This window comes from Euleptes europaea, chromosome 17 (genome assembly GCF_029931775.1).
Source record: "Euleptes europaea isolate rEulEur1 chromosome 17, rEulEur1.hap1, whole genome shotgun sequence".
NCBI lineage: Eukaryota > Metazoa > Chordata > Lepidosauria > Squamata > Sphaerodactylidae > Euleptes > Euleptes europaea.
Window position 1 is genome coordinate 41,859,652 of NC_079328.1, and position 24,793 is coordinate 41,884,444.

Genomic DNA, 24,793 nt, shown 5'->3' on the forward strand with positions numbered 1-24,793 from the left:
TGGGTGGGAAGAGTTAACTCCACTCCTTCGCACTTTCAGAGCTCCCTTGATGCATTATGTCCCTTGAACCTTCTCTCTTGGCTCTCAGACAGCAGCTAGTCTCCACTCCTCCCTGGCCTCCCATCCCAATTTTATAGAAGCATAGAATCATAGAGTTGGAAGGGACCGCCAGGGGCATCTAGTCCAAGCTCTTGCACAATGCAGGGAATTCCCAACTACCTCCCCAACACACACCGTGACCCCTACTCCATGCCCAGATGGCCAAGATGCCCTCTCATGAACTGCCTAAGGGCATAGAATAAGCACTGTTGACAGAAGGCCATCTAGCCTCTTCTTAAAAACTTCCAGGGAAGGAGAGCTTACCACCTCCCAAGGAAGTCTGTTCCACTGAGGAACCGCTCTGTTAGAAAATTCTTCCTGTCAGAAAATTCTTCCTAATTTATGGGGAAAGTTCCACCCCTTTCCCCTCTAGCTCTGCCCCGCCCCTCCGAGTGTAGAAAGGGCTCTCCCTGTCCAGCTCTTCCCCGTCAGCCCATGCCATCTCTTGCTGGCAGAAATGCCACAGCGATGGCTGGGAGACAGGCGGTGTGCTCCAGGCCCGTCCTCAATCTCTCCTTCTGCCCTGACTTAAGCTGCAGGAGGTGGGTTGGAGCTTCCAGGCCTTGTCCAGGGTCATGGCATCCTCTTGGCTCTCCTCCCACCGGCATGACGGGCCCACCAGCATCTCGTCCCGCAGGTGGGTCTCCTGGGTCCAGCCACTGTTGTGCGGGCTTGGCCAGGCCCCCACAAGGTGAGGGAGCCACATCGAGAGGTCCTGAGTTGGCGGGAGGTTCCTGGGGCTCAGGACAAATGGATTCTGTGCATATTATGATGGAGGTGCCTCCCCTCTCAGAAGCATTTCCCTCTATAGTCATTCCAGCTGGCTCATCACAGGAACAGGTGATTCAGCATGGTCCCTTCCATCCGATTGGCCAAGACTATGTGCTATTTGGGCTCCATCCTCTCCAGAACCGTCCCTTGCCAGGGCCATTCTGCCCACTCATTATAGATGCAAAGTGGCACCTGAATTTGCTCATTCTCCATACCTTTTCCCCATTCATATCATATATTGGAAGGCTTTAAGAGGGGAGTGGACATGTTCATGGAGAAGAGGGCTATTCATGGCTACTAGTCAAAATGGCTACTAGTCATGATGCATACCTATTATCTCCAGGATCAGATGAGCATGTCTATTATATTAGGTGCTGTGGAACACAGGCAGGATGGTGCTGCTGCAGTCGTCTTGTTTGGGGGCTTCCTAGAGGCACCTGGTTGGCCACTGTGTGAACGGGCTGCTGGACTTGATGGGCCTTGGTCTGATCCAGCATGGCCTTTCTTATGTTCTTATGAGCATGCCTATTATTTTGGGTGCGGTGGAACACAGGCAGGACAATGCTGCTGCAGTCGTCTTGCTTGTGGGCTTCCTGGAGGCACCTGGTTGGCCACTGTGTGAACAGACTGCTGGATTTGATGGGCCTGGGTCTGATCCAGCATGGTCTTTCTTATGTTCTTATGTTATTAAATCACAGGCTGCTGTTTTCTACTACAAACCAACTTGTGCGCATCAGCAGAAGAAACAAACACTTCCCAGATGTCGAGGGCTAGAATTGGCTGGCCTAACTATCTGAAATAACAGGATTCCTAAGAATTAAACTGTGTTCCAGTGAATCATCTAATCATGGTATTGGAAGATAACCTTGCATTTGACCAATTCAGTTTTCTTTTACCCATCTTTTTCCCGCCGTGAATTTCTGAGAGCCAAACACTAGTATCAAGGTTCAGGCCTAGGAAACACCTCCCGCCTGGCAAAATTGTATCACACAAATTACACCGCGCTCCCCGCAGCAAGCAACACGAAACGCACACATCGATAGATGGATTGAGACTCCCGACACTCGTCCAATGTATTCCCTTTATTGAACTGTATTAGTTAATGCAATCAGATTAACTCACATTTATAAAGCAGAGACCATCCAGTCGCACTGAAACGGATGATATTCATTACATAGTTGTTGTTGGGTTTTTTTTTTTTAATCTTTTTTATTTATTATTTAATCACTGTCCGGTGAACTGGCAAATCCAATCAAAGCATTAGTCTTCAATTGTTAAAAAAAACAAACTTCAAAAATGTGTAAAAAAAAATATACTCAGACAATAGCCAAGCCATCACATCACAATGCACAATTACCTAAAATTGCAATTAAAAAAAAGCAGTTAAACAGGGAAGAAAGGAAAGAAAAAAAAGGGGGAGGGGGAATCACTTCTAAATCTTGAACTATCAGTATAATACAAGAAGCAACAAAGGGCAGCAGCATCAAAGCAGATTCCTATCTAGCAACTATAAATTCAGTCAGAAGCAGAAGCTTTAAAGTACACTAGGCTTAAGCAGGACAATAAAAAATACTGAGCATGGAATACTTTTAATCTCTTCCATTAATATTCATTTCCAGCTGCTTATAATAGCAGCGCCTCATGGCCAAATCATTAGAGTTTTACATCTGGGTTGCAAATGACACTTTGATTGGATGTAATGTTCAAATGGTCCTCCCCACTGGGCTGCCGTCAAGTCTTCTGCGGAGAGGTGTCCTGTCGTGCCGGGGGCTTACTGAGCATGCTGGCTCAACGTGTGGTTCTGGAAAAAAAAAAGATGGGGAAAAGGAGACACGCGTGAGGGGCAGAATAATAGAAAGCAAACCCGAACACTCCTACTCAGTCGCATTTATGCGGGACTCGACATAAAAGCTTTGCAATTATTACCGAACAAAATGCAATAAAGGGGGGGGGGGAGAGAGAGAGCAAGAGAGAAAATGCTTCTAAGTAACAGCTGCCAACGTGACACATTTGCTTCGTACCGACAGATCTGTTAATGCTGGCATGAACTTAAGGAAGAGAAGGGTGGCGGTGGCGGAGGGGGGAGGAGGGACGGATTCCAGCCAGCCAAGTAGCGCCAGGAGGATTTCGCTACATCCAGGCAAAGTAGTAACGCTCTACAAGGAAGCTCGTCTTCTGGGACTTCCTTAACTGTAACAATTAAACAATATTCTCTGCCGCTCGGGGATTACCCACCCACCACCCTTGGACTTATACCGTACATTATTCTCGCACTGTCTTTCAGGGGGGAAAGTCTTGGCAGGGAGCAACGGCAGATTGCAGCACGCACACATTGACAGCGGGAGAAAGACTTCGGCAACGGAAGTACCGGTTGCTCTGCTCGAGCCCATCTCTCGCCTGCCATGGCAGAGGCGGCCAGCTTGTACGGCGTTATGGCCCAAGAGGAAGATGATGGAACCTCTCTGGTGGCACATCTAGTCGCCATTGGCTTCCCCCCACCCCAGATGGACAGCCAAGTAAAATTGAGACGGATGCCAACCAGGAGAGCCAAATGTGGCTTTGAACATGCCAGCCTTCAGAAACGAGAGACAGGTATTCTGCACACGATGGTTTTCACAGGGAAGAGGAAACAGGCAGGGCGGAAAATGGTGGCTGAGTAGCTCGGTGGCTTAGTCTTAAACGAAAGGATGGCTTGTGCCGCACACCTCTGCAATTAGCTTCCAGCCCTCCATAAAGGGAGCTGAAACTAACCCCCTTCCCAAGGGAAACATTACCATTCAGACATCCTGCCTGTCATTTGCCAAGAAGCTAAATAAATCCTAATGCTGTTCAGAAGTTGCACATCCAGTCTAATGCAAATGGAGTCTCGGAGTTACAAGTACCTTAGGGACAGCCGCTGGAACATCGAGCTCCAGGAAGTCTCCCTTACCACTCACTCACTCTTTTGTGTCCAGGTCTGACACTACATGGCACCTCCTTTTAGAGCTTCTCAAAAATCTGGTACATAAGATCCCCAACCTCCAGGTATTAGCTGGAGAGCTCCACCCTCCTCAGACTCTGCCACAAAAATCTCCCACTGGTAGCGAAGAAGGACCTGGCAACCCTACTGGTACAACTAGCAGAAGGGCATTACCCAACACTGGCACTGAAATTGTGACAATCAATACCTACTGCAAACAGACTAACACGGCTACCCACTGTGAATAATCAATACCCATGTCTTGGGTTTCTCCCTGAACATCAACTTTGTAAAGGCGGGTGCCATTTTGCTTGCATGAGGAGTGGAAAGGACTCCCATGAATCAAAGATGGCAGCCCTGATCCAGAGAAAACAAGTCTTGCTATCACTGAACCCCAGGGAATGTTGGCTGCAATAATTTAAGCCCCATTCAGTTCAATGGGATTTCTGTGCTATTTGTTTACTTTAGATCAGAGCGTGGTGCGTTTTTCACTTTTGCAATAGAAAGACTTGAAGTGCTTCCAATTTATTTTTTCCATCTTGGATTCTACAATAGGTTGTTGGTGTCTTCCTATGACAAGCATCGCTGCAAAGTAACAAGTGTCTTCTCTAGTTTGTGTGTGTGCGTGTGTATGTGTAAAATGCCGTCAAGTAGCAGCCGACTTATGGCGACCCCTTTTGGGGTTTTCATGGCAAGAGACTAACAGAGGTGGTTTGCCAGTGCCTTCCTCTGCACAGCAACCCTGGCCTTCCTTGGTGGTCTCCCATCCAAATACTAACCAGGGCTGACCCTGCTTAGCTTCTGAGATCTGACGAGATCAGGCTAGCCTGGGCCATCCAGGTCAGGGTGTCTCCTCTAGAGCGTAGTCTAAATCAACTAATAGCACAATCCTATTTTTTTTTTTTTTGCCTTAGAACGTCTGAAGTTGTGCTTCACGCCAAAGTGGGAAAGAAACCTCTCCTGAATCCTTGCATTGAGATGACTTCGGTCTAATGAAAATTGTCTGGTGACAACATTTAACTAGTAGAAGCTGGATTTGCGGGTCTTGTCTCCGGAGGAGGCCGTGACCCCATTTAAAATCCTGGTACAATAGTGTCCGGACTATGCACTTCCCCAGAGCGGCCACCAGGTGTCAGAAGAGCTGCGGAGTTTCTAAAACACGTCCCAGTTATTAGGTATGCCCTGGCCAGTGGTTTTCTTACAAAACTCTAGACAATGGTGTTCATTCTTTTCCGCACCACACGTGGCCAAAGGTTAAGGGGAAAGGCAGAAAGCATCACAGTTTGGAAATACACAGAAGCGTGACTTTTTGAAAGGAAACAAAGAAGAAAAAGGATAAAACAACAAAACCAGAGTTGCAAACGAGGACGGCAAATTCTACCATAAACTGTGTCGCTATGCACGAAGTGAACCTCCCAGAATACATTCACAAGGCCAGCATTAATTGTTTGTGATTGGCCAAGTGCTTCTAACACCTGAGAAATGAGGCAAGGGAGATCGAAGAAGACGAAGAGTTGGTTTTTATATGCCGACTTCCTCTACCACTTAAGGGAGACTCAAACCGGCTTACAATCACCTTCCCCTCCCCACAACAGACACCCTGTGAGGTAGGTGGGGCTGAGAGAGAGTGACTGGCCCAAGGTCACCCAGCTGGCTTCGTGTGCAGGAGTGGGGAAACAAATCCAGTTCACCAGATTAGCCTCCGCCGCTCATGTGGAGGAGTGGGGACTCAAACCCAGTTCTCCAGATCAAACTCCACCGCTCTTAATCACTACACCACTCTGGCTCTATATTGTCCTGGAAGATCAACTCGCTGTTCCGCTCCTCCTACTTCAGCATCACAGGAAAAAGCCCTGTTCTCAGTGACCCGTGAATTACCCGAAGGGTCACCAAGTATCCAGGAATAGGCTTGTTCTAAATACCAGGGTTATCACAGGGTAGTTACCCTATGATAACAGCCCTAAAATGGGAACTACTGTGTAAACAAGAATTGCCCGCTACTGCCTTCCCCAACGAAAATCAAAACAATGCATCAGAACTAGACCCCAAAGAGCTCTTTGGTTGCAATTAAAAATCACATTGATTGAGGTTATTGACGATACCAGTAAAGTCACTTCTGGAAGGACTTGAGACATGCTTGATGAAATGATTCATCAGATGATGGGCTACGTTTGATGGACAATGGAAGTTTGCGACACCTTTATGGTGAAATGACTTTTGTGATTTTGTGGAACGCTCACAAGAGGGGGCAGGCACAAACCAGAATGACATCCTTCACCCAGTTGGGTAGGAGGCCCAGTGTCTGGTTACTGGTTTCCTAGCTGAAAGAGCTTGAACACATGAAGCTGCCTTATACTGAATCAGACCCTTGGTCCATCAAAGTCAGTATTGTCTACTCAGACCGGCAGCAGCTCTCCAGGGTCTCAGGCAGGGTCTCACATCACCTACTTGCCTAGTCCCTTTGACTGGAGATGCCAGGGATTGAACCTGTGACCTTCTGCATGCCAAGCAGATGCTCTACAAACTGAGCCACCACCCCTCCCATGTATGTATGTATGTATGTATGTATGTATAATTGTCTGTATGCTGCTCTGGCACTCACCTGGATAGCTCAGGCTAGCCTGATCTCACCAGATCTTAGAAGCTTAGAGGGGTTTACCCTGGCAAGCATTTGGATAGGAGACCTCCGTGGAATACCAGGGTCGTGACCTGAAGGCAAGCAATGGCAAACTACCTCTGAATGTCTCTTGCGTTGAAAACCCCGCCAGTGGTCACAGGGTTGCCAGGTTGCCACCGCGGGAGGTTTTGGGGCAGAGCCTGAGGAGGGCGAGGTTTGGGGAGGGACTTCAATGCCATAGTCCAACTGCCAAAGCGGCCATTTTTTCCAGGTGAACTGATCCCTATCGGCTGGAGATCAGTTGTAATAGCGGGAGATCTTCAGCTAGTACCTGGAGGTTGGCAACCCTAAGCAGACACCATAAGTCAGATGTGACTTGACAGCAAAAAAAAAAAAAAGCTGCTCTGAGCACCTTCAATGGAGACAATGGGACAGAACTTTGTAAAAACAAACATTTAGCCTGCATACTTTATTCACATTTCACACACTACTCTTTTTTGTGTGTCATGCATTCCCCAATCTTTTAGGTTTTATCTTGGTTTAGGTCTTATCTTGGCCAATACGTTGTATCACTGTTTGATGATTTACACATCCACGGGACATTGTAAATACACTATAAGAACCTTTGTGTGTGGTGCCAATTTTGAATGGTGAAAATAACATCTTTCACTACAATTGACAACGGGCCACACAACATATAAGGTGGTTACTTTTCAACATACCTTTTATGTATTTTTGGATGTGCTTGTGAAAATATGTATGAATGTATATATGACCACTGAGGAAGGCTGAATGGGCCGAAACGCGTCTGGTTTTATATTGGTCATTTGCATTTATTACAGATCATCTACACAGTTGGATATTTAGTAATTTTAATTGCAACGTACATGTTTTGGGCGTAGTGTTTTTAATGCCTGTATGCTCTATAATAAATTATAATAACAATTTGTATTGGGCAGGGGGTTGGACTAGATTACCCTGGTGGTCCCTTCCAACTCTATGATTCTATGTATAATACCCTCCGCTATACTTCCAGCCTACCAGGTGTACATTTTGGGCTGCAAGGAACTGAGCAGACACGGCGTGATGAAAGGCCAACTAGAAATCTCTTGCAGGTGCATGTCCAAACTCAGAGATATATATCTAAACATAGAATGGCGCCGTTGCATTCCAAGGCAGACAGATTTCGACATATGCCTGCTCAGCCATTTCTTCTCAGTCCTTAATTGCAGTTTCTTTGGTCGTCCTTTGAATACTGGCATTTAAAAGAAGAAGAGAAGGCATGCAAAAGGTTTAGCATTCTTCAATCGAACCAAAGCCTGTTGGTGCTCCGCAGATCCATACTTATTTAGGTAGTGTCATTTAAAAGATAATGCAAAATCAGCACTAGCAGCTAGGCATACAGTCTTCCGGCCGAGAACATGATTTCCAACCTGTGCAGCTGCCGGCATTGATTACACCAGGCAGGTCAATAACGGAATGGTGTGTGGCTCTAAATCTGATAATGAAGCTCTCCTTGTGAACCCTTGCTCCTCAAACATGGGTTAATAATACCTTCTGCACACATCTAATACAGAGAGCATGCTTGTTTTGTAAGCAAGGGGTTCCGCAGAGATGCACGCTGATCGCACTCAAATTCAGCTGCAATTCAGAAGTGAGGTAACCGTTTATTTCCCCCCAAGTGCTTGCAAACCCAACGGAGCATCAGCATACCCTTCTGTCCCAAAGTGGGACATTTGCGATAAACAAATTGCATGAATATCCTGTTCAGGGAAAACATAGTTCGTTGTGTCCCAGTCAGTTGTGTTGAGCAAAAACCAGGAAAACAAACAACTCCACCTCCAGAGGTTTAGTGAAGGAGGCCTAAATCTACAATAATGCAAAGGTGCAATCCTAAGCAAAGTTGTTCCCTTTGAAGTTCATTGAACTCAGGGGGCTGAGAAGGATATAACTCTGCTTAGGACTATACTACAAAGTACCTGTAGCCAAAGGTCTCTTTCTCAAATGGTGTCTTAGTGATATTAAAACTAATATGCATTTTTGGTTCCTACGGTTGGTCAGTTGGGTTGAGTATGGGTGGACTGGGAGGCCAAACCAGCTCTGGAAAGGGGGCCTGCCCCCCAATGGAGGGCAGAATGAAGAGCAGAATGAAGGTGAGAGCCATTGGCTTGCCAGTCCTGTACAAAATGAGGGCCTCCAGAAAGAAACCCATTTGTGTATGTGGCCTGCAAAAGGCAAGGGCTAGTCTATTACTCAGCACAATTTAGTAGGTTATCAATCTTTATTTAAAAAGTCACAGACCAGCACAGCTCTTCAAAATTTACCACTAAAACCCTTAGTATTAAGCTCTACCGACAAGTTTATACAAATAGTAAAAAAAAGCTGTTTGCACTCTTTGCAAACTATATATACTACCCTTCAAAATTATTGACCTACTGATGTTCTCAGCAGCGTCTGATGGATTCTACAGGCCGCTGCACAAAACATAGCCGTTCCTACTGTAACCTGTGAATTTAGTAGGTTATAGACATTCAGAACCTACATTTATGATGTGAAATCCCACCATATATACATGTCCTCAATGTGCGGATTTTTTGATCCACGTGCCGCAGCCAAATTTGGAATTAGATATACGATGGCAGGCAAACATCCTGTAGCTATTTCAATAACAGCCACCACCAAAAGAATTTATCCAGAATTATTTAAGCCTCCCCAAAGACTTCTACATTATATTGATGATCCTTATGACAGGTAGGTCACCACTATCTCCATACTACAGGTGAGCAACTGAAGTTGTAAAAGACTGTGATTTGCCTAAGGACATCTATCTAGCAGGAGGTCAGAGTGGCACATGGCTCTCTCCTTCTGCATTTCATCCTTACAATGGCTCTGACAAATATCTTGGGCTAAGAAAGAATGACTGTCTCAAGGTCATCCAGTGAATTTAATGCCTGGAGCACTATCCTAAGTTCTGCCCCTTAGCCACCGTACTATGACAACTCTCCACTACTCAGTAAGCTTCATGGGGTATGTTTCTTGTTTAAACCCCCCCCCCCCAAAGAACTAGCATCTACACTTGGGAGAACTGAAATAATTCTCGGGCGCTTCTGGAATGACTCGTGTTTTGCTTTCTTACTTTTAGAATTTGCAGTTTTATCTGTTAAATTTTGTTTGTGGCTTGACACAATTAAAGAGGCTCTTTGTGCCTCAAATTGTATAATGAGATTATTTAGATAGCAGAGCTGGAAAAGTAGTTGCCTCAACCAGCAGAATTTGTGTACGTGTGTGTAAAGTACCCTCAAGTCACAGCTGACTCATGGCAACCCTGTAGGACTTTCAAGGCAAGGGACATTCAAAGGTGGTTTGCCATTGCCTGCCTCCACGCAGGCTGAGAGAGTTCTGAGAGAACCGTGACTGGCCCAGGGTCACCCAGCAGGCTTCATGTGGAGAAGTGGGGAACTGAACCTGGTTTACCAGGTTAGAGTCTGCCGCTCTTAACCACTACACCACACTGGCTACCAGGTCTTCCAGGATCGATCTCCAAACTACAGAGAGAGTTCCCCTGGAGAAAATGGTATTTCCCAACCTGGAGCTGGCAACCCTATGTAGTGGTTAAGGTGTCAGACTAGGATCTAGGAAACCCAGGTTCGAATCCCCACTCTGCCATGGAGACTTGCTGGGTGACCTTGGGCCAGTCACACACTCTCAGCCCAGACCCTGGCAAGTATTTAAACAGGAGATCTCCAAGGAATACCAGGGTCATGACGTGGAGGAAGGCAATTACAAACCACCTCTGAAGAAGAAGAGTTGGTTTTTATACTCCGATTTTTTCTACCTTTTTAAGGAGAATGAAACCGGCTTACAATCTCCTTCCCTTCCGCTCCTCAAAACAGACACCTTGTGAGGTAGGTGGGGCTGAGACAGTTCGGAGAGAACTGTGACTAGCCCAAGGTCACCCAGCTGGCTTCATGTGGAGGAGTGGGGAAGTGAAACTGGTTCACCAGATTAGAGTTCACCACTCATGTGAAGGAGTGGGGAATCGAATCCGGTTCTCCAGATTAGAGTCCGCCACACTTAACCACTACACCATGCTGGCTCTCTACCTTATCTTATGGATTCCTCGGGGTGTGGGGGAGAGGGAGAAAGCCTGCAGCTGTTCTAATCCAATGCTTGAGCAGACAGAGCTTTGCAGCTGCAGCTGGGTGAGGCGTGGTAAGGATGGGAACTGAAAAAGCCATCCAAAGAAAAGAGAGAAAGCAGAGTGACGTGCCTGCTTGTATGTTGCCATCTTCTTTTTTCTTCTGCCACTTGAAAGAAACGAGGGAAGCGGGAATCACCTTTGCACTCCTGTGCAGTTTGTATATACGCTTATTTTTAGACCGGCTTGACAACGATCCAAGGGTCTCACACTAACAGATGGCCTGCCTTAAAGCTTCATATGCTCACTAGTGCACTCTTCCCGCAAAACAGTAAATGTGCTCGAGAGCGTGCCATAAACAGCTTTCAATGAGTACTCCAAATCCAATTTAGTTAGCACACTTCATTAAAACCGATAGCGGGTAACCAAAGCTTCTCTAGTAACCAGCCTTTAATTCCCAGTGGGGCTGTTCCAGGTGACTCGTAAGCGTGGCTAGTTATCTGCCCATATCTCAGTTTTCCAAGAAAGACTGATTCGACTCCCCCACTTCTTTTTTCAACTACTGTTGTTATAGGATTGTAAAGAATGAATTCTAACCTATAACATGACCCTTAATTAAGGGGTGGGGGGACGGTCATCTAGAAATTTAGGCTTGTGATTCCCAGTAGCATTTAGAGGCTCCCTCGAGGCAGGGAGGGGAGAAGTTGGACATATTCTCGTTATTAATGCGAGTGTGGTTTGCTTTGCAGTTTCGCATAAAAATACAAATATATATTAGTTGTAAAGTGCCTTAAAAAAAAGAACAAAAAAATAGACCTGCTGTAAAAGAACATAAAAAGATAGGCCTTGCCCGATGGGGTTAAAATTGGACACGTCGCAGAAAAAGTGACAATTTGATTCCAACACCAAAGCACTAAGGTCAATGCAAAAAAGAACCTCTTTCTTTGTACAACAGAATCGACCACTTCTCCCTCCCTCCCTCCCTCCCTCCCTCCCTCCCTCCCTCCCTCCTTCCTTCCTTCCTTCCTTCCTTCCTTCCTTCCTTCCTTCCTTCCTTCCTTCAAAACCTGTTTTTTCCATCCATTCATGGGCTCAATACCACAGTACTCCAATGTGAAACCAACAATCAAGGGTTTCTAGGGAATTCGAATTTTCTGGGGAAAATATTCTAAAAAAAATCAATTTGGATCTAATATAATGTATTTATCTGACTTACATTCAATGAACAAGACTTACATTTAACAAACAAGTGTATGATTATGGCATGCACAAACAAACATACACACACACACACTCTAGAGAGTGAATACATTATATATACACACACGTGTGTGTATAAATATATTCACTCTCTAGAACCAGTCCTCTGAAAAAAAATTAATTACAATATCAAAACTGTTCCATTAAGGGGGAAAAACCCCAATGGTTTTATATCACAATGTATAACAAGAAGGAACAATATAATAATAGCATTAATAATCATTAATTGTAAAGGGGGGGCAACAGGGCGAGTGGGGTAAGAGAATATCACTGGCATGCATATATACTATTAATATAATATCAAAGTTAACGAGTGTCCTAAATAAGAAACAGGATACTAACATATGCAATAAAAAAACTGAACTGAACAACTGGAAACTAACAAGACGAACTGTCATGGTGGCAGTATGATTGTTTTATAACGTAAACATTTGATTCTGAATTGTGTTTATTAGCGTAGTGTATGTTACTGAATGTTAGTATTAGGCCCAGCCTGAGTAAGTCTAACAAGCTGTTGTGTTTTATGGTTATTGAGAACTGCGACCCAACAACAGGGCAGTGTGATGTAATCTGGGAGGAGTTGTCCGGAAAGACTAGGAATGGATACCAAAGATGCTGTAGAACAAGATTCGAGTCCAGTAACACTTTGAAGACCAATACGATTTCCAGGGTACAAGCTTTGAAGAGTCAAAGCTCCCGTTGTCAAGGATTTTGTGTACACTGTAAGCAAAAACAGTGCGCAAGTCTCTATAGTGCATTTATGCTGTTGTGGTGCAAATGTTAAGACAGGATTTAAATTCTCCATTTCCAGCACAGGTGGATTTGGAAGTGGCTTGGCACCTCTCAAGTAGAATGTTTATGTCCATATGAAAAGTAACAATCCTTAGCATTTCAAGCGTTAAGCATGCTTTCAGTATTCTAGTTGCTTCACATACATCATAAAAATAAAGAAGAGTTGGTTTTTATATGCTGACTTTCTCTACCACTTAAGGGAGACTCAAACAGGCTTGCAATCACCTTCCCTTCCCCTCCCCACAACAGACACCCTGTGAGGTAGGTGGGGCTGAGAGAGCTCTAACAGAGCTGTAACTTGACCAAGGTCACTCAACTTGCGACATGTGTAGGAGTAGGGAAACAAATCCAGTTCACCAGGTTAGCCTCCGCTGCTCACGTGGAGGAATGGGGACTCAAACCTGGCTCTCCAGATCTGAGTCCACCGCTCCAAACCACCGCTCTTAACTACTACACCATGCTGGCTCTCACAATTCTCCTGTAAGGTAGACCACTAATATTATTCCCATTTTGCAGGCAGGAGACTGAGGTCGAGCAGTTTGCCTAATACTACCTAGTGCAACAGATGGCTGAAGTGAACCTTCTGTTTAACAGTGCGTGTCTGCTGGGGAAATGTCTTCGGAAAATACCTTTAAGCAAAGATAGTTCTTTAAGAGCATCATTTTGCTTTTTTTTTTTTAACTCCCTGCATCGCAATCCCTCCCTTGCCCTCAGTTACAGCCTTGTGGTTACAAAATTAAGTGATGATCTGACATATTTTTGAAGGCTCGAGTTCAGGCTGCTTACAGCTAATTAGCTTGACGTTCGTCTGCGCCAGTGAAATGTGCAAAACGGAGAGGGGGGGCAGGTGAAGCGGCTCCGTCACCTGCTTCCAGCTGAACAGCTGTTCAGGAAAATCTCAGCTGAGGTCAGAAAGCAGGTGCTCGTACGATGATGACATCACCCGGCGCCCGTTTCAAGGAGGCTGCTAGAGAGCCGGAGAAAACAGCGTTTGCAGGAAAAGATGGGGAGACAGCAGAAAAGGGTGTAGGAGATCCATGTTACTATTTCTCAGAACTGTACCACTCCACATTTTAAGGAACTTGGGATCTGACACTTGTGAGCAATGCCTGGAACTTAAAGCATGAACCTCATGCGTCAGAGCTGGGAAGCCAGACTCTAGTCAACGATACTTGGTGCTCTGTGACTAGGGTTGCCAACCTCCAGGTAGTAGCTGGAGATCTCCTGCTATTACCTGATCTCCAGCTAATAGAGACCAGTTCACCTGGAGAAAATGGCCGCTTTGGCAACTGGATTCTATGTCATTGAAGTCCCTCACCTCCCCAAACCCCACCCTCCTCAGGCTCCGCCCCCAAAACCTCCTGCTGGTGGCGAAGAGGGACCTGGCAACCCTATCCATGACCACAGACACAGAGTCTTGCCCTGTGAGTGGCAGACAGTGTGAAGCTTCTGCACTGGTCAAACCTGGTACAACTCCCTTGGTTGCATCCAGCCATCATGAACAAATGAGAGTTTGCTCATGATGAGAATGAACTTGGATTATTCTCAGGTTCGTAGACTCCCTTCTTTTCCCTCTTCCCAGTTTAGGAGGAGAAGGAGGAGGAAGAGGAAGAAGGAGGAGGAGGAGGAGGAGGAGTTGGTTTTTATATGCCGATTTTCTCTACCACTTAAGGGAGAATCAAACCAGCTTACAATCACCTTCCCTTCCCCTCCCCACAACAGTCACCGTGTGAGGTAGGTGGGGCTGAGAGAGCTCTAAGAGAACTGTGACTTGCCCAAGGTCACCCAGCTGGCTTCGTGTGTAGGAGTGGGGAAACAAATCCAGTTCACCAGATTAGCCTCCGCCACTCATGTGGAGGAGTGGGGAATCAAACCCAGTTATCTAGATCAGACTCCACCGCTCTAGACTCCAGTCTTCGTCCTCACCTCAGTTGGTTGTACAGCCAAAGGCAGAAGCTTCGGGTGTCTTTCCCAGAAGCTTCCATCCTCTTCCATCAAACAGCTCTGCTCACATAACAGCAGAGAGGGAACAATCTTGCCCTCTTCCCCCTTCCTCAGTGTAGCCTTCCCCTGCACGTGGCTATTTCTCCAATGACCCTGGGAATAACCTTTCACAGGGAAGGCAGAATTGGGAGGGGGGAATGGGCTTGGCAGAGGCCCTGGGACCCCCCAGAGGAAGGAAGGAGGGAAGAAGGAAGAGCCAGCCCAGACAGCTCCGTGCCACACAACATAAGGTGAGCCAGGTGCCTCCTTTGCACCTACCCCCACGAAGAAGGAGGAGGAGGAGGAGAGGGGGTTGGATTTTATATGCCGACTTTCTCTACCACTTACGGAAGAATCAAACCGGCTTACAATCACCTTCCCTTCCCCTCCCCACAACAGACACCCTTTGAGGTAGGTGGGGCTGGGAGAGCTCTAAGAGTTGTGACTAGCCCAAGATCACCCAGCTGTGTAGGAGTGTGGAAACCAACCCAGTTCACCAGATTAGTGTCTGCCGCTCATGTGGAGGAGTGGGGAATCAAACCCGGTTCTCCAGATCAGAGATCTTAACCATCACACCACACTGGCTCTCATGCTGACTCTCACTAAGAGCTGGGGTGGCCCCAACAGAGGGCAGCCCCTCCCCCATTGCTCCCCTGGGACTTTTCCTGGTGGCCTTCATGACCACCATGCCCCTATTCCCAGGGTGAAAAAGGATGGCCAGGGAGGGGAAAGCCAGTAATTTTGGTAGATGTCCGTGCCGTCTGCTGAGCAATCGCAGAATCCAATTCGCTAGTTTGGGAGGGGGCAGTGACCTTTTCAATCCCACCTCTTCCCTTGCCCGGCTGCCCATTGCTCTTTCCTCTCTGTCTGAATCTCAGGATGAGTTGCCAGGAAAGAGAACCTCCTCCGAATACATGGCTGGGACTTGGCGTTAGCTCAGCTACCCCATTAAGACGCTGGAAGGGGCTGAGCGCTCCCTATTTTTTTTTTAAAGCCCATTGGATAAAATGCTGTTGTGAAGAAAAGTAATGCAAAGCCCTAGGGGAAATTTCCTTAGCACAGCACTTTGGAAATAATAATAAAAGAACCCAACAGCACTAGAGAATACATTATTAAGAGATAACCAGAAGTTCTCTGTTAGAAAGAGAGCAAGAGAATATCTGTAAACACGCCATGATTCACTCAGGCACCCAGTGAAACAAGGCAGCTAATAATACCTTGTCTCGAGAGATGGTGGGCTCCTGAGAATTTTACTAACAAAAAGCGGATTCATCAACCTTTGCAGCGCTTTGTAGCTGTTGGTACACCGCACTGAAGATCCCAATGAATCCGCCAATCCTTACTCCTCTCCCCCCATCGTGCAAATATAGAAAGCGGACAAATTTTTAATTACCATTGTCTTAAGCACACAACAATGGGATATTTTTAGAAACTGTTGACACGTTGCCCCCTCCTCACGCAGACCCGCATCATTTCCATCTGACTGCGTAACGGAGATTTTGTTTATGCGGCGCACAGAGAGGAAGAGAGGATGGAGAATCCCAGCACGCAGGCCGGTTCTGTTGACAATGGTTGGCCTTTTAACCTCCAGTTGGACAGTCTGCAATCTTCTCGGGGACTTGTCGAAACCTCTCCCTTGCCATGGTCTGAAGTTCTCGGGACCGGCTTTCATGCACAAAAGAGCCGGCTTCTCCAATATGTCGGGCACGCTCCGTCGAACACATTGTCATAATTTGCATCCGTCCCGACACGACTGGTTCATCTGCTAGCTTACGGCAGCAGTGACTGGGTGGGCATGGGGTGGGGGGGAGACAGGATAATAGCCTCTCCAACTACAATGAATTTTTAATTTACTGCAAGGAACGAAGAAGGTAACGGGTGAACCCGGATAATTTACTGTGCACCAAGGACCAATATCCAAATCATGTTGTGCTACAGACTACATGGCCCTTCCGCAAGGTAATACTTAATGGCAGTAGGCAGCTCTTCGTCTCTGCTTTTCATCTAGGAATGTGACCGCATCTGTCATAAATCGGCCAGCGTGGCGTAGCGGTTACAGTGTCGGACTAGGATCTGGGAGACACAGGGTCAAATCCCCTCTCTGCCATAGAAGATCACGGGGTGACCTTGGGAGAGTCACTCTCTCTCTCTCTCTGCCTAAGCTACCACGCAGGGCAGTTGTTGTAAGGATAAAGTGGAGGAGAAGAGAATGTTGTAAGCTCCCTTAGATCTCCATACAGCAGGAGGAGAAGGCGGAGGAGGAGGAGAAGAAGGAAGAGGAGGAGGAGAGTTGGTTTTTATATGCCGACTTTCTCTACCACTTAAGGAAGAATCAAACCGGCTTACAATCCCCTTCCCTTCCCCTCCCCACAACAGACACCCTGTGAGACAGGTGAGGCTGAGAGACTGTGACTAGCCCAAGGTCACCCAGCTGGCTTCATGTGTAGGAGCAGGATGCTTTGTACCAAAATCAGACCATTGGTCCATCTAGCTCAGGACTGTTTATTCTGACTGTTGGTGGCTCTCCAGAGGCAGAGACAAATCTTTCCCAAAACCTTCCACCTGGGATCCTCTGACCTAAGAAGCCAAGTTCTGAACTTGGGACTTCCTGCATCCAAAACACGTGCACTACCAGCAAATCGCAGCCCTTCCTAAATAGTAGCTTCTTTGCTACTACATTTCAGTTTTAATAGGGATGAAAGGAAAGGCAAAGAAATGTCTACAGACAGCTCTAAATTTTCACTCATTTACGTCTTTTTTAATCACCAGTACATAGCCAGTGACTTCTCGAGATTTTCCACTCAGCCATATCACCATTCATTCAAATACGACGTTTGTATGAATGAGAACAGCAGTAACCAAACATTGGCCCCTTCAAAGGAATCAGCGGTAATCACTCCAGACCTCAATGAATTTGTTCATCTAGGGCAAAACTCTACGTTTATGCTTTAAATTATTATAGGGATAGAAAGCAAGCATCAAGTAGAAGTGCAAAGTGCCAGCTACGGAAGGGTGAATTTGCATTTTCGTGTACTTCCAGCAGCAGTGCAAGTGTCGGAGGTTCATCACCAAAGAACATACATCACATCTGGTTGGCTGCATCTGTTTAAGAACAGCACCCCAAACTAGGACAGCACCCCCCAAAAAACAGTGGCATGTTTGGATGAATGATGCAAGTGGATGTGCAGTTCCGTGTATGGCGCACTCTTCCATGCATACTGAAGACTAAACATAGGCCATTTATGCTTGGTAATTAGAAGCGCGTTCCAGGCTGAAGTGCCCCACATTTTTTTTTAAGTTTTTCACGTTGAACCGTCATTCAGGAAGTGACTGCGAAGCCGGCACATACCTGCTTCGCATTCCTTAAGAGCCCCTTTAACATGACCTTTTGTGTTTGCTCTGCCCCCCCACCGAAGCATTTACTGAAAGAACCATGAAAAAATCACAAACGCGGCTTATCTATGCAAACGACCATTGCCAATGGCTATGCAACTGGAAAAGACAGTAGTGCTAGGAAAAGTTGAGGGCAGCAGGAAAAGAGGAAGACCCAACAAGTGATAGATGGACTCAATAAAGGAAGCCACAGCCCTCAGTTTGCAAGATCTGAGCAAGGCTGTCAAAGATAGGACATTTGGAGGACTTTGATTCATAGGGTCGCCATGAGTCGGAAGCAACTTGACAGCACTTAACACACACATACGCAAGCGAAGAAGCAGGCCACTGGTGGGGGGGTTGAATTTCTCCTTTTGCATCGGAACCATGAATAGGCATTTTAAAGGTCGCATTTTTAAAAAGAGCTTTGAGCGAACATCAAAACTGACCCTGCATAAATGGCCGTTGACATATGGTAAACAAGCAAGCAAGCTTGCCCTTGGCATGTTGCAAAACAAGAAATCCTGAGTTACTGCAAAGACTAACCAGTTAACTAGCTATCACAGGCAAGAGCCCGCTTTGGACAACGGATGAGCTGGACTTCGGGAAAGCATCGGACGCACATATCTAAACACAGGCTAAGGTTCAGTGAAGGATAAACCGAGTTAACTGGAAAATAATGGGCATATGGATGCAAAGAACACGCCTGTATAGGCTGGGACATGAACCATTAATAGAAGACATAATCTGGACATAATCTGCGTTTCCTGGCACATCCGAGCATGAATACTGAACAACTGCTCTAGCACCAAACGGGGGGGCAATGACTTTTTGCAGTGAAGCACCCCTAATCCTTATTTAAGCCATGCGATACGGTGTCACGTTGGTTAATTAATTTGAATTCTGCAGCTTCCCGTTCCATCTGTCCCTTGAACGCGGGCCAGCGTTTTCCGCCTGCAAGGCCACTGTAACTTTCGTTACAATGGCAGCTGGGCATCCACTCTTCGCCGTGTTGCGTCGACGCAGCTGTTACTGCACCCCCCTCTCCAGCAAACACATCTTTAGTAAATGCGCCATTCATACAACCACATATCAGCGAGATGTTGTTGCCATGAATCGACGGCGGCTGTTGGAATATTCGGGCACATAGCGACGGAAATACACAACAAGTGATTAAAAGGTGGAATTAGCCGCTAGAGGACGTAGTGATGGCCCCAGGCATGGACGGCTTTATGAAGGGATTAGACATATTCACGGAGGATAGTTATCAGTGGCTACTAGCCATGTTGACTAAGGGAACCTCCATGTTCAGAGCCAGTAAACCTCTGAATACCAGAGGGAGGAGACAACATTGAGGGAAAGTCTCAGCTTCCATGCTCTGTTGCTGGACCTCTAGAGCAACTGGTTGGCCACTGTGTGAGACAGGATGGGCCACGGGTCTGATCCAGCAGGGCTCTTCTTATGTTCTTACATTCATATCAGGGGAAGGCCTCGGCCTCTGTGCCCTGTTGTTGACCCTCCAGAAGAATTGGTTGGCTACTGTGTGAGACAGGACACTGGACTAGATGGACCACTGGTCTGATCTAGCGGGGCTCTTTTTATGTTCTCAAGGACACAATGCACCACAGCATATCTCAAGCCCTATTTCAGAAGGTGTCTCCAGGTTAATAGGAAGCTGGGGGCAAGCACACAGAGGGCATACCTTAAAGCAATTACTGCAAAGCAGGTGGTTACGTCTTTCTCCCCAATCCTGGCAGCGGATTGGGAATGGCCCTTGCAAATCGTGAGCAATGTTGCTCTATTTTACTCCACTGGACATAATCTGCATTTCTTGGTACATCCAAGCATGGGGAGGGACCATAGCTCAGTGGTAGAGGATCTGCTTGGCATGCAGAAGGTCTCAGGTTCAATCCCCAGCATCTTCAGTTAAAGGGACTAGGCAAGTAGGTGATGTGAAAGACCTCTGCCTGAGACCCTGGAGAGCCACTGCTGGTCTGAGTAGGCAATACTGATTTTGATGGACCAAGGGTCGGATTCAGTATAAGGCAGCTTCATGTGTTCATGAATACATGGGGGAAATCAAGATAATAGGTTGGACAGAAGTGAAAAATCAAGATAATAGGTTGGTTCTGGCACAAAAATTTCTGCTTTCGCTAGAGTTCTTGCGCAAGCAGAAATGCAAGTAAAAGGGGCATGGTAGCCACTTGCACTAAGTCTAACACTGGATCTCAGCTTGCACACAAGTTCTGCTGGTTGAGGCAACTACCTTTCCAGCACCGCTATCTAAATAATCTCTTTATAAAATCTTAGGCACAAAGAGCGTCATCTTTAATTGTGTTAAGCCGCAAACAAAATTTAATAAGCAAAATTGAAAATTCTAAAAGAAAGCAAAACTCAGGTCACCCCCAGAAGTGCCCAAGAGAGATTTCAGTTCCCTTGGCTGTAGATGCTAGTGTTTTTTTTCTTGCAGCATATTGATAGTGCCTTTTAGAGTAGAAAGATCTAAAAGGATATTTTTCTTTTTTTTAGATAAGCCACCGAAACCTTTCTTTTTTATTTTTAGACTGTGCACTGTTCTTTTGTGCTGTCTGACCTTATTCACATTCTCCTTCTCTGCACTCCAGAGGTCTTTGCCTGACACTACCATCTATCCAAACAAGGGCAGGAAAGGACCCTCCCAGAGGCCAGTGTGGACGCCCTGTAATTGCATCTGCTGTTTAGCAAAACATGAGACTTTAAGATTGTGGGAGATGCAGGTGCTACCTTGTTCAAGGTACGTCTTGACAACCAAGGAAGCAAGAGTCTGGGATAAAAATTCTGGCTGTCTGGTATATAAGGGGCAAGCTATGCTAGCTTTGGGCCTACACATCGCACAAACAAAAGGCCGGATTTTAAATAGTGTACCCTTTAGAGACAAATCCTCCCTTTAGAAGAAGAAGAAGAGTTGGTTTTTATATGCCGACTTTCTCAACCACTTAAGGGAGACTCAAACCGGCTTACAATCATCTTCCCTTCCCCTGCCCACCACAGACACCCTGTGAGGTAGGTGGGGCTGAGAGAGCTCTAAGAGAGCTGTGACTAGTCCAAGGTTACCCAGCTGGCTTCATGTGTAGGAGCGGGGAAACAAATCCAGTTCACCAGATTAGCCTCCACGGCTCATGTGGAGGAGTGGGGAATCAAACCCGGTTCTCCAGATCAGACTCCACTGCTCCAAGCCACCGCTCTTAACCACTATAGCACGCTGGCTTTACCATTATATAGCAAGGAAAAGTTACAACCCCTCCCCAAAAAGATGGGGGTCTCCTGTAAAACAGAAGATCATGGGCCCCCAACATTTTTGAGCCAGTGGGCATCTTTGGAATTTTGAGATGTTGGGTTGAGCGCCACTCCAAAGTGGCTGCCGCAAGGGGTGGAGCCAATCCCTAAATGGCTGCCACAGGAGGCGGAGCCAAACATAACACCTCCCTCCCTTTGCTAAAGAATTGGAGAAGGGGGATAAAAAGAAATGAAGCAGAACCTGAGGGGAGGTAGGAAGGGAGAAAAAGGGGGAGTAAAAAGAAGGGAAGCCTGAAGGGGGAACACTTACCAGTCCTCCTGATCCTCCCGTGGCTGCTGTTACAACAGTGGAATATAGCCTTTGCTTAAAGACTGCCAGTGAGGGGGAGCTCCCCACCTCCCTAGGGAGCTTCCACTGTCGAACAACTCTTACTGCAAAAAAGGTTTTCCTAGTATCCAGCAGGTGCCTTTCCTCCCACAATTTAAACCCATTATTGCGAGTCCTATCCTCTGCTGCCAACAGGAACAGCTCCTTGCCCTCCTCTAAGCAACAGCCCTCCGAATACTTAAAGAGAGTGATCATTCAATAAGTGGAAAGACTAAAAGTCTTGCTGCTCATCACAGAATGGGAGAAACCGACTTCTGTAAGGATGCAGTTATCCCGTGCTACCCTTCAGTGTATAATACCTATGCTTGGGAAAAAAATTCTCACGTGGTCACCTCACGATTACGCAAGAACGCGGCAAACCTAAAACTGGCTTATTAATTGTCAATGAAGCCACTCCATCCTACAATTCCTGTGTTCGCCCACCCCTGAGCAATTGTGGGAAGAGAGCTAGTGTTTGCCAAATTCTGGATTAATCAAAGAATAAAGACGTTTGGACCAGGAAACCTCCCGGGCTTCTTCCTAGAAAGAGTTCGATGGCTTATTTCCTTTTAATGAAATCTCAGGTTGGGATGGAAGCCACTACGGTTTCAAAATGCTAAATGCCAGTGTTTGCTTACTCGGGGACGACGGCACCTTCGAAAGCATGCCGCTGAATTAATCTGAAGGATTCTGTTGAGTATGTCAATCGGTGGGAGATGGAAGGGAAGGCAGGATGTAAAATATCTAGTGAAATGCATCATACACAGAGAGTTAAAAATATCTGGATACTGAAAAGTATTCTCTCAGCTTCACATGAGTTTAACCATGTTAGAGATGTTTATTTTGTTACTTGGAGAATATAGTCTAGAATATTTTTTCCCTCACGCTTTTTAAGAGAACCTTATATCATCTATCCATCCTGCTCCTTTGGAAATTCCTTCAATTACAATATGGCCCAGATCAACCATCTCTCTACGACGTCCGAATTAAATAAAACTAGGCCAACAGTTCATTTTAACCGAGGATGGGTGAGAAGAAATTGGTGTCGTAACCATCTGCTCTTAGGCTAAGAATTTAAACTGACTGATAATTCAACTGAAAGAGAACAGCCGTGAACAGATGGAACGGCTTAATACTGAGTCAGACCACTGGCCTATCAAGGTCAGTATTTACATAGACTGGGAGGGGCTTTCCAGGATCTCAGGTGGAGGTCTCTCATATCACCTACTACCTGAGCCTCAAAGTTGATTCATTTTGGAGGAGAGTTCTACGGATACCGAAGACTGCCAAAAAGACAAATAAGTTGGTTCTAGATCAAATCAAACCTAAACTCTCCCTAGAAGCTAAAATGGATAAACTGAGGCTATCATATTTTGGTCATTATGAGAAGACAATAGTCACTGGGAAAGACAATAATGCTAGGAAAAGTTGGAGACAGCAGGAAAAGAGGAAGACCCAACATGAGATGGATTGACTCAATCAAGGAAGCCACGGCCCTCAGTTTGCAAGGTCTGAGCAAGGCTGTTAATGATAGCACATTTTGGAGGACTTTAATTCACAGGATCACCATACATCGGAAGCGACTTGATGGCACTTAACACACACACACACTGGGGATTGAAACTGGGACCTTCTGTATGCAAAGTAGATGCTCCCTTACTAAACCCTAGCCCCAACTACCAATGGTCAAGTTGTATCCACTTGTAATAAATTTGGTTTACATGTTATACCCTAGTCAGCAGCTAATACTTACTTACTAGGAATCACATCCTGAATAGAGCAAGGGCCGAAGGTCCAGCACCACTGATAATGCCAATGGTCTTGCTCCAGTGGGAGTCAAAGGGGTTTAACCCCATCCATCCCACTGTGAATAGCAGCAGAGACCTTGGCTGACCACTGCTTATATCGTGGAGAAGTATAATAAAGGTAGGGTTCTGCCCAAACCTCTATTGCTCTTCATAATCAGTTCTTTGCCTGTGCCACTGGTTCTCCCAAGAGTGAATATGTTAATGTTTTGGGGTTTATATGGACAAGGAGGTTGAAGCCCTTTGCCAACGTGGTGCAGTGGTTAAGAGCAGCAGACTCTAATCTGGAGAACCAGGTTTGGTTCCCCACTTCTCCACAGGAGCAGCGGACTCTGCTCTGATGAATCGGTATTGTTTCCCCACTCCTACACATGAAACCTGCTGGGTGACCTTCGGTTAATCACAGTTCTCTCTGAACTCTCCCCCACCTACCTCACAAGGCATCTGTTATGGGGAGGGGAAGGGAAGGTGATTGTAAGGCAATTTGATACGCCTTAAAGGTAGAGAAAAGTGAGATATAAAAACCATTCTTCTTCTATCTTGGCTTTGGTAGAATGCAGCTGAAGCATAGGGGAAATTGGAATTGGGGACCAGATGAAAAGCTTTGAGGGGAGTCCAATCCATACATTAAATCCTTGTGGAGGCCACCTTGAATGGCCCCATGAGGTTACTCTCACCAAGTAGGGACCTATGGAGCACATCGGCTCACCACACCAGTCTCCCCAAATAAATGTTCTACAGTGGCCTTGTCTAAACGTCTCAGTCTTGCCTGCTTAACATTGCTACGCACCACGCGGCAGCTGCCGTACCACAAAATGATTTTAAAACACCCTCACCTCACCATCCCTAATGTTTAAACCGCCCCAAAGTCAATAGCTCTGCTTTTTAAACTGCAACTTCTCTTTTGAGCAGATGAGAGAGGGAGGGTGAAGGACGACGGCTCCACAATACCGAAAAGCTGAAAATGCCGTTTCTTCCGAAGGCCAGTTTGAGCTCAGTTAAAGGATCAAACGGAATTTCGGCTGGACCGAAGCTCCAATCAGATAAATGCTCCGTGTAACGATTACGAAGGAAGGTTGCTTCAGGTTTTCTTTTGTGTGGCTGCTGGCCCAAACAGAATGAGACGCCGCAGCTTATCTCTCTCTCTCTCTCTCTCTCTTGCTGCAGACAAGAAATTCACTAAAATAGATAAATAATGAATGTGGCCAGGGATCTCGGCTGCCACAACTGCTCGTTCTGCTAGACGCCGGGAAAAGGAACACAGGATGCTCTATAATTCTGTTATTAATGGATCCTCGATACAAAAAAAAAAAAAAAAAAAATCCCTGCCAGGGCACCTACAAACTAAGTTTCA

The 24,793-nt window shown here is 46.2% G+C and overlaps 1 protein-coding gene across 2 annotated transcripts in view; it reads right to left on the bottom strand.

Annotated features, from left to right (window-relative positions):
* Positions 1-2,280: 2,280 nt before the first annotated feature.
* ZNF423 (zinc finger protein 423) overlaps positions 2,281-24,793 on the bottom strand; it is a 278,862-nt gene continuing 256,349 nt past the window's right edge. For both annotated transcript variants that reach the window (XM_056862230.1, XM_056862229.1), the window contains one exon: positions 2,281-2,671. In XM_056862230.1, the coding sequence (XP_056718208.1) occupies positions 2,642-2,671 (30 nt within the window). In that variant the 3' untranslated portion in view covers positions 2,281-2,641. The remainder of the gene's footprint in view (positions 2,672-24,793) is intronic.